Here is a 10429-nt window from a genome sequence, read left to right on the forward strand (position 1 = left end):
CACACACACGCACACACACGCACACACACACACACATGCCACACAGACACACTCCCAAACAAAAAAAAAGACAAACAAAAAACAACATTGCTATTTTAGTCAGAGCACTAAATGACCACCTCTTACATCAGGGTCTTTTAGTGCCTGTGATGAGCCTAGCTAAACCCATCCAAGCTGAGCCACACACATACATGCACACACTTTCAGCTGGTAGGATGAAAGCATGCAGCGGACTGATCATAGCTTTGTCCCTTAGTCTCTTTCTGCCAAAATAATCTACCATACTTATGTAGATGAGGTAATCTATTATGAGGTAATCTATGTGAATTTTATCACTATTAGGATTTTGGGAAACCCAGACATGATGTCATCAAACATCAGGCCTGCGTAAAATAACTTACTGGAAATTACTGAAACGATTAGTTGATAGAAAATGAATCAATGGAAATTGTGATGTTTCACAGTGTGTGGTGTGCACATATTGAAAACATTACTGAAAAGCAAGCCGGACTCACAGCAACTGCAGTGTGGGGATGCTTTAGAGGATAAGTTCACATTTTTTCTAATACGTCTTAACACACACTCACATGTCCATATATACATTGAAGGAGTTAGTTGTCGCATTATTAATCACTACTGTCAATATTAGCCATGAAGAGACCCATTATAGTGCAACTCCAATGTAAGAGACACAATCCTTACTCTATGCAAAATGGATTCTTAAGTTCAACCAAAGCTAATATAAGAGTTTATTTTTTATAAAAAAATGTCCTTCTTTGTGTTACTCTACCTCCACTGCTGTTTAAAAAAGAAACACTATCCAAGACACCATGTTTATTGTTTAATGAAGGCTTCACGTCATTAGGATAAGAGTTTCTGCTTGACAGACAGGGGTCTCAGCCTATCACAGTTCCTGCTCACTCTAGGTTTAAAAACATCCCTTTAACGTCCCCAATCTGGTGACATTACATATGTCCATGAAGCATAACTGGTGTTTTTCATGCCAACAATCTTGCTAGACAGACTCTGCAGAGAGGGTTAACATGGGACCTGTAGTGTAGCTGGAGCCCCTCAGGTTCCCAATGATGTAACAGGAATCCTGAGGAATAAACAGCGATAACACTATAAAGCTGTTGTGACAAAGGGGTTTGGAAGATAAGAATAGAAGTAAAAGGCTTTAAAAAAGTTCTTCCTTTTAAAGCTTGTCCTTAAAAAACATTTATAAAATGCTAAAATAAAAATCACACCATTGCGAAACAAAGCCTTACTTCGAGTAATCTTATTTCATACGGTGGTAAACATGCTTGTTAAATCTGAAAAACTGATGTAAAGAGCCAAGTCTATTATCCAGTCTGGAACATAACAGGGCTCTGATCCCAGAGTGCTTTGGGACCAGAGTTATGAACCTGGAGGGGAAATAGGACTGCACAAAGAAAACGCTGACAGACTGCCACTCCCTGAGGGCCTGCACAGTCGACACCACGACAAATGCTACACATCTACAGCCATTCTGATGCAAATATGTTGTGTTAGTGCTGTGAGTGTGTATGGGAGAAAGTGAAAGAGAAAAATAAATAGCACTACATGTACACAATACAGTGATGATATTGTGGAAAGCATGAATTCTCACAATAAACTTTTGTCTGAAGCTATGTTACCCGAAACCTTGATGCTGGAACCATACACATACTATAGCAAGAGCTACGACCTCAGAGTAGGGTATTACATAGGACAAATATATCGTGAGATATTGAAATTGCGATTATTAGCTGACAGCAAGGTTATATTTTCCTTTTAACTTTCAAAATGAAAATGAAATATACTCTGTTTATACCATACTCCAGAAATTCTTTAATTTGGTAAAGAAAGAAAATGTAAGAGAAAATATATTTTGAAGATTTTTTAAATCTTTTCCTTTTTTTAAATCATAATTTGTCTTCAGTCTCATTTTGTTTAAAATAACTGTGAGAAAACCAATACCATAACCCAGTATCGTGAATTGACTGCATCCCTTGTATTACAACGTGCAACAACAATCATGATTCAGATAAAACAATGCGCATGACAGAGAGATGGCTCATAACATTTTAACTTAATTTGGTCCTCATTGCATTGGGATTTTTTACTAAATTAGAAATAGCAAAAGATAAGTTTGATGCAGATTGTAGCCGTGCTGCAGTCACTCTAGAATATAGTGGACGACCTCACATTAGTTGGCCAGCGTGCCACTGCCAAATTTATATTCTGATGCTTCCTTTCTCAAACCTGTAAATGGGTATCCACCTTAACAGAGGCCATCTATCTCCCCTTTAGATTATGGCCAAGACCTTGAAAACTGTCATTTAACTGTCTGTAAGAAAAACACCCCAAGGTGAACAACTAAAGTGTCTGATGGGCTGCAACAAAGTGTGCGTGTCTATGTCTGTGTGCATGCATGTGTGTGCAGCAAGTGCATTGTCTTGGCTCATGCTTTTCAGAAAGTGTCTTTGAAAAGACGCAAAACAAGTATTGGCTCCAGTCATGTTGTGTATGCATTACACACGTGTGTGTAGCTTACATACAGTTCTGCCTCTAAAACTAACCCAGTGTGCATCAATTTAAATTAAGGTCACTTCTACAATGGTCTGGCACCTCATTATTTCACTATCAATCATTTGGCAGGGGAATGAGTCAGGGGAGGTCAGCAGTGAAGAATCCAGATGTTCAGCAGCTTTAAGCCTACATTTTAACCCAGGTGACTAGCTAATTGCCTAACCTGTTTAAAAATACAGACAGAGAGAGACAGAGAGAGACAGGGAGAGACGGAGCAGGAGAGTCAGAAAAATGATGATGAAAGATTATGATAACAGGAGGGACAAAAATGATGGATATGAATGATTGTAAATGTAAAGGAAAGGCAGGGAGGAGAGGTGGAAATAAAGTGATGCTAGGGGTAAACCCAGGGCATCCACTGGTCTTTAAAATGCCCTGAAAAAACTCTTTAATCATGTTGCACAGCTTTCTAATGACACTTTGTTTTGAACAGTAACATTTCAGACATACGTTTTACACCTTGTGAGACTTCATCAAGGGAAAGTTGTGAGTAATAACACCAGATCTAAAACTTGTATATTTTCATTCATTAAGTAGTAGAAGTAAGATGTCACTTTGTTCCTTTGAATTCTTGATCCAACGACCAGTTGGTTAGTTTGGTACAAATGCAAAAGAAATACTATAACATTAACACCTGACACATTAATAAATCAATATATATATCAAACATGTTAGTCAATTATTCTGTTTTATATATAATATATATAATTAGAGTTTAATTTTTCTATTAATTTGCTATGTTCATGCTGTACTGCTTTCAAATTCTAGTTGGCAATATAAACTTTGTAACAAGGGCCTCTGAAACTGCAACCACTGAAATGCAAAAAGGCAAGAAAAGGTCAGCACTGACAAGAAGTAAAGTATAAAATCAGTAATGATGAGGGGAAAAGAGGTGTCAAGGAGACAGGCAGGAGACGGAACAGAGACAGAAAATGGACAGTAAAGGAGACTGTGGGAATAAAAGTAATACGATCTATTCTGCATAAGCAGTTTCATCCCTCTTCATTTTGTGCTCTTTGCGTGTTGCTATGGAAGTAAAAGGGTTTCCATGTGCATGTACACACGCTAATTTATGGAGCTGTAATGATTAGTTGATTAATAAATGAATCTATTAGTTGCCAACTATCAGTCAGCAACTATTTTGATAATTGATTTATAATTTTTTAACTGAACATATGGGCGTTAATGCAACTATCCGACGAATGAAAAGTGCAGTTTAAGATTCTTCTTGTAGACAAACAATTTAGTTGACTATTAGTGGACAGCCCTATTGAATATCTTTGGTTTGTGGCCAAAAATGAGATTTTAGGATGTTATCTTGGGCTTTGGGACACATTGATCAACATTTTTCACAACAGTTTACATTTTATGGACCAAACAATTAATAATTTGAGAAAATGGTCAACATATTAATCAAAAATGAATCACCAACCAATGGACCCATCCATTAACACATCATTTCCAGCATCATGTGACAATCTACAGTGGCGAGCAGGGATCAGAGTGTATGGTGTTGTGTGTTAATGGTGTTTTGGATGGATGGATTCATATAGTAGAGATTTATAATCTATGGTCGGGGGCTCAGAGCCTGGATATTTAATCCTAATCCAGGAGCTACGACCTTCGCTATACTGCAACACTGAGTGCTTGGCTACCACACCAATACGTCCACACCATGTTGAACACAATCTGCCATACCTTGCAAATCTTTCTAGAACTAAAACTAAAGAAAGCTGTTATACATGTTAGTTCTGGGCATCCAGATATAGTTCCACAGTTCTAAACCTTTGAGGTAACTTGAAGGCAGCTCATCCTGTCCACTATTTAGTGTTGTCAGCGAGTGAACAGCAGCACTTACACCACCTTAACACAGAAATACTAAACAAGGGCATAAACAAGTCAATTTAACACAAAATTCATGATTAACCAGCTAAGAGTCTGGCAAAGTTGCTGAGCATGGAAAAAAATAAGGCATACCGTGAAAGAGACTACATGTAAGAGACAGAGGAAGACATCGGGAGAGATGAGGCGTTGCACTGAAGCCAAGCAGATGTTATTACAGCATCTGTGCCACACAACTTATCAGTCTCAGATCCTCCGAGTCAGGGTCAGGAAAATAAACTCATTGTAGGGTATATGTATTGTATTTTGGAGCACTTGAACGGGATGTTGAGTCTTTTATATTTGGTCATAACCAAAACAAAAATGTCCACTGCCTGAGGAATAAACATGCTCGGCTATCTGCAATTACAGATATGAATGTAATTTTACAAGACTGAGCATGTATGTGTAATTTTTTACACAGCTGCGTAGAGCCCAAGTTGACAGAAAAATCATGTTTCTATTTTAAGGAAACTAAATTGTCCTAGTTCGCCTCTTGTGGCTATTCCCTTGAGAGACTAAAGCTGCTTATCAATGGTACAGTGAATGTGAACATATTATGCCTACAAGCGGATAGCTGGTTCTTTAACCCCCATGCCCAAAGACTCATCTATCTCTAGCACTACTGTTTCCATTTCCATCATTTCCATTGATGCAAATTATTTAAAAGAAAGTTACCTTAAAAAACTTTACAAAGACTGAAACTTTCTCATCTTGTTGATTGATTTATGTGAATTGTTTTTAGGGAAAAAGAAGAAACCTACGATTCTGAGACTCTACATGCTAAATTACATGACTTGTCTTTTACAGTCTCTTCAACAACTTTGACAGTAGGAGGAGGTGGGAGGCTTCCTGTAGTGTGTAATCTCTCCTCTTTATCTCTCTTTGTTTCAGTCATTAAAGTCATTCCTCACCCCATACTTCCCCAACAGACAAGTCCTTACTGGATTGCTGTAGAGAAGACAGTGGAAGGCAGAAGGTTTAATGTCACACCTACACACTCACATACACACACACATGCCTTCATAGAGGGGTTAAAAGCATATCTTCAGCAAAGCCGCTGTGTCACAAACTGGTAAGTAAACAACCCAGATGTTACAGATAATGATGCTGATGGTGATGATGATGATGGGATGGGGCTTAGGAGAGAATTAGAGTCATGCATGCGCATATCATTGCACACGAATGAGCGAACATTAATGCACACACTCTTATCACACGCACACAAATGCACGCAGACGTGTGCTCAGTGTTTAAAAATAACTCTTAGCGTATTAAATCACTCTCTAACAAAAGTGCATGAGTGTATGTGGACCAAACTGTTGAGAAGTACCATTCAGGGTGCAGAAAGAGGTGGTGGGGGGGTAAATTCACGCCACTGTTATTCTATAGGACATTTGCTGACTCTACAAAACAAATTCGATTCAGTCCGGTGAGCAAAACACAGCAGCATAAATAAATAAAGGTATAAACACTGCCTTTAATTGGAAGAGTTTCCAATGCAAAACAATAAATTGCTTAATCTTAAAAAAAGGCTTCCTAAAAAGACCATACCAAATCGCATTAGTCTTTTCAGGAATAACAGAAAAGGGGCAATATGAACTCAAAAAAAATTGTTTTTCAGTCAAAACTAAATCCTCCATTTCTCAGTCACTTTCACCCAAACAGACGGAATTTTAAAACAAAAAAACTTAATTTAGCAAAAACCTAAAGAGCGACTTTCCCCCATAAACGTACCTTTGAAAAGCATGGCAGCACAAATATAATATCCAACCACCGAACATGGTCCCCAAAACTTGTGGCACCGCATCGTGGCACCGCTCAGTGGACTCCGCCGGGCCCCGGCAGCGCGCTCTCAGTGTCGGCTAGACAGCGAATGTGCTCCGGCGTGGCGGCGGTGTGAACATGAGGCTGGAGAGAGACGAAGAGGAGGCGGACAGGAGTGTGTGAGATAAAAAAGACTGACGGACCAGAATGAGTGTGTGAGTTCAGATTGGCGCGTTCACGCTGCTTCAGACACACACACACACAGACGGAGCTGCACGGGAACGCGCGTGAGAGCTGGAGTTAGTAAGAATTATGGCCGCGTGTAACTTCACAGGTAACCCATCATGACAGTAACTATAGTAAAGTTTACTAGAGGGTTTATTAATTTATTAAAACCTTGTCACGCCTATGTTTAATTTCCTCTTACCCTGTATACATGCTATATCCGAGCTGTGATATCCTGAAATCATCTGATGCATTCACCTGTCTACAAGTTGTGCTCACCTACATTTAAAAGGACCATGATGCAGCAGCGGCAGGGGCCTTTAAACGGAGTGTGTGTGACTTAGTTTAGGTGATCACACACTGTGTCTTTTATTGACTCTATGCATCATTTTAAACTAAGATTTATCAGCATTATTAGATGCTTATTATTACTTATTGTTGGCATGCTGCACCTGTGCCTCGAGTCCGTGACGTCACATATGAGGGTGTGGCCAGAAGAGCAACACGAAGCAGTGCAGAGGTTTTCTGCTTTATGCTATTAAAAGTTGATTTGCAATTTAACAATACTTGTAGTAATAATACTAGTATTCTAAAGCCACTGGGAAGTTTTCTGCTTTAATCATTATTTTTTATAAAATCAATGACTCAACTCTGTACTATGACTCTGCAGTTCCCTCAACTTTTTATTGTCTTTAAGCTCATTATTTTGCTTCAATTTGCCGCAACAGGCAACTGTTTTCTACTCAGAATCTCTGTTAAACAAACTGCGTACTACCCGCCCAGCACCAAACAGCAGACAGTTTAGTGAGCAGCTGTGAACGTAGTGGAGCGTTTAAAGGAAAACAGATCAAAAGGAAATTGGACTTACATTCATCATGTAGACAGACACACAATTCCAAATGAATGCTAATGTTGCTTTGTCTGCTGGATGTGTAAATAAGCAGTAGTTTGTTAACACACTCACCGTATCAACTTTATTAATTGATTCCACTGTATGTCAATGTTGTGCGTACAGCCCCCAGGTGGCCTTAAAATCTATGGAAGACAAGAAAATAGATTCATAGCTACAAACAACAACTCATCTCACAGTTTTTCTGGCCTGAATGTCTGTACCCAACCACTCTTCTCCCACAGCTGTAGACCCTCATTTATGAATGTCATGGGTGTCATGCTGCAATTTCCCACTTTCCGATGTCACAAAAAGGGTCATCAACCGCATTTTTGTTGTATTTTTCACCTTTTTGTGCCAGCCTGGCTCATAATCAAATGACCTATTTATTTCAGTCGGAAATAGAATCCGACAGGCGATGAGGGGGAACACTGCACATTTCTGCAAATGTTCTCACCGCCTGGCACCCTTTCTCTCCATCTCTTCCTCTCAGTGAAACAGGGACATATCATCGGCAGTAAGAAGCAGTCCGGTGCCCGTGGTATCAGACCAATTCTTGCTATTTTTCATACCCCACATGTCTGGAGTTTTCATCAGAGAAGATTAATGCTGTTAGATGTGATTTGGAACAGAATCCTATATCCATCTTTGCTGTAGGTGGGCTGACAGCATCTTTGGGCTCAGTAAAACCTCTGATCACAACCTTCCTCCTTTTACTGGTACTCACTGGGCAAACATCTAGTTGGTGAGGAGGCAGTGATGTTAAACTAATCCTCATTTTACCAAGGAATCTATACTGAGGCAACTGTGAAATAAAAGCTAAATGAGTTTTGTTAAAACTACCAATAACTTTACTGAAGTTTAATGAAGAGCTGTCCATAGTGCTCGATCACCAGCAGCCGCATCAAAGTTATCAAACAAGAAAATAACATCTAAAAAAAATCGCATTTTTTGTCTTTTCCATTTGCATGACATACCCACTGCAGGGCATGCAAAAATACCGCTTGGAGAAGTTTTAAACTGACAGAAATCAAACATCAGAACATGACAGAAGTCAGCTTATTGTGTGTTAAACATGAAGCGAAGCTTATAATAAACTTTGATCAAGCTGATCTTGCAGCTCGTGGTTAGAAGTGTCTGATTTTGCCATGTATGACAAAATGACAGGTATAACAAGACAACAATAACAAATCATTTTCAAAACTGATAAAAGGCTTTGAACCACAAACATATGACACAATGACGTGTAAAGAACTGCTGACATTGTCTGAATATGGATCACATTTTTAGGTTTCTTGCATTACATTATAACTCCCATATGATGTACATCTGGATATGCACACAGTATGCACTATTCTATACTATTCTTTTTCTGTTTGTGTTTATGTAGGCGGTCTGGGTATCTGCTTCACCATAAATATGTATTTTTTCCCTGTGTGTTGCCTCCTCCTGTTCTCATAACATCATTTTGCCCCTCAGAGTGTAACCACTTACCATCACATGCTGTTAAAAAACTAGAGAAAATAAACTCACCAGTGCAGAATCCGGCCACCAACAAACTGTTAAACGCTGAGACTCTGCTCTAGTCTCCTTCAGAAAAACATCAAATAGAAACAGAGACTGACTTAAATCTGAGCCCTCAATTATTTTTACCACATGTTTGACAATTATCAGGTAAAACAACAAAGAAAGAACACTTCTTAAAGGCACCACAGAAATATCCTCATCATCATCAAACAGAAGTCCTGAGCTTCCCAGATTTTAAACTAAAATCTGTCCATCCCTCTCAGAATTAGGATGGGGAATGTGCATCATATTATGTCATTTATAAATGCACTGATAGGAGGTGGACAATAGCAGAGAGGAAAGACAGAAAAGAGTGCAAAGTCCTGAGGGAGCTGATAATTCCCTATCTTTTATAAATGAGAAGTGTTCTGCTTATGGAGTTAAATGTTGCGGAGCTACCGTGGCTTCTTACCTCTCTGTTCTTTTTTTCCTCTACATCCCTGTTGTCTTCTTCTACTACTTAAATGAAACCCAGCGAACATGTAATAGTTGACAACAGGGACCGTGCTTTGCTCCTATGTGGATGAACTCCACCACAAACAAAAAGCTGAAAGAGTCAGCAGTGACAGTGACAGATGTCTTCTCAATCAGGACTCAAAAATGACAAAATTCTATTATATTATATTTTGTCAAACATCCTCCTCAAAACCTTTTCCCTGTTTTTAAATTAAATATTTGAAATATTCGCCTGTCACAGCAGGGTACATATGTGTGTGTCTGTATGTGTGATAGAATGGGGTCAGATGAGTTTTAGTTTTGTCTGAGTCTCTACCTTTGATGTGTGGAAGATGCAAAGCTTTTGCTGTGATAGAGAGCACAAGGGTCCCAGAGCTACCCAAAGTGTGTGTGTGTAAATGTGCATGCATTTATGAATCTGTGTGTCTGCAATTGTGCATTCATACTTGTCATCTGGGATCTTTTTGGAAATATGTGCACGTAGGTTTTAGCCAATTGTTTTTTTTAAGAATAAAAGCAACATTTAATGTGAGGCTTCTTCTTCTTCTGCACTAAAATTTATGGTGTTTTTAGGTGTGTGTGTGAGTATCCGCCCACATGATGAAGTGCATCTTGCTCCTCTGTTGCCCTGCTGCCATTTATCTTTGTTACACTGTACAGGTGGCGACACAGTCTATCAAGGGATGTCAAAGAAAGGTCAGACCTCTCACACACACTTAGGAGTTTATTGTGGAAAAGGTCAGCAGTGCACACGAGGGTGAAGGAGAGACACAGACAGTCTGGAAAACACAAACAAAACACAAAATAGAGTTGTGCATTGTGTGGGTGGACAATGGAGGTAATGCAACTACATGCAGAGAAATATGGTCACATTTATATACGCATACTTAAAGATGCTTAGGTTCATAAGTAGAAGAGTTTAAATTATAAATGCTTTTTGTTCTGTTGGACTTTAAGTTATTGTCTCTGTCTGTATCCTCACTTCAGCTTTTAGGTGGTCATCTTCATGTGGCTGCATAAATATTACATCACACAAAGAAATTCACAGGAAAC

General features: G+C 39.0%; 1 protein-coding gene across 1 annotated transcript in view; it reads right to left on the reverse strand.

The window, feature by feature from the left end:
• The window catches only part of LOC118333561 (neuronal acetylcholine receptor subunit alpha-7-like), a 33328-nt gene extending 26997 nt beyond the window's left edge, over nt 1–6331 (reverse strand). Inside the window, exon 1 of the mRNA XM_035669262.1 lies at nt 6211–6331. Coding sequence (XP_035525155.1) covers nt 6211–6283 — 73 coding nt within the window. The 5' untranslated portion in view covers nt 6284–6331. The remainder of the gene's footprint in view (nt 1–6210) is intronic.
• Nucleotides 6332–10429: the final 4098 nt, after the last annotated feature.

This window comes from Morone saxatilis, unplaced genomic scaffold (assembly GCF_004916995.1).
Source record: "Morone saxatilis isolate NCDOM2014 unplaced genomic scaffold, NCSU_SB_2.0 Contig22, whole genome shotgun sequence".
Lineage (NCBI taxonomy): Eukaryota > Metazoa > Chordata > Actinopteri > Moronidae > Morone > Morone saxatilis.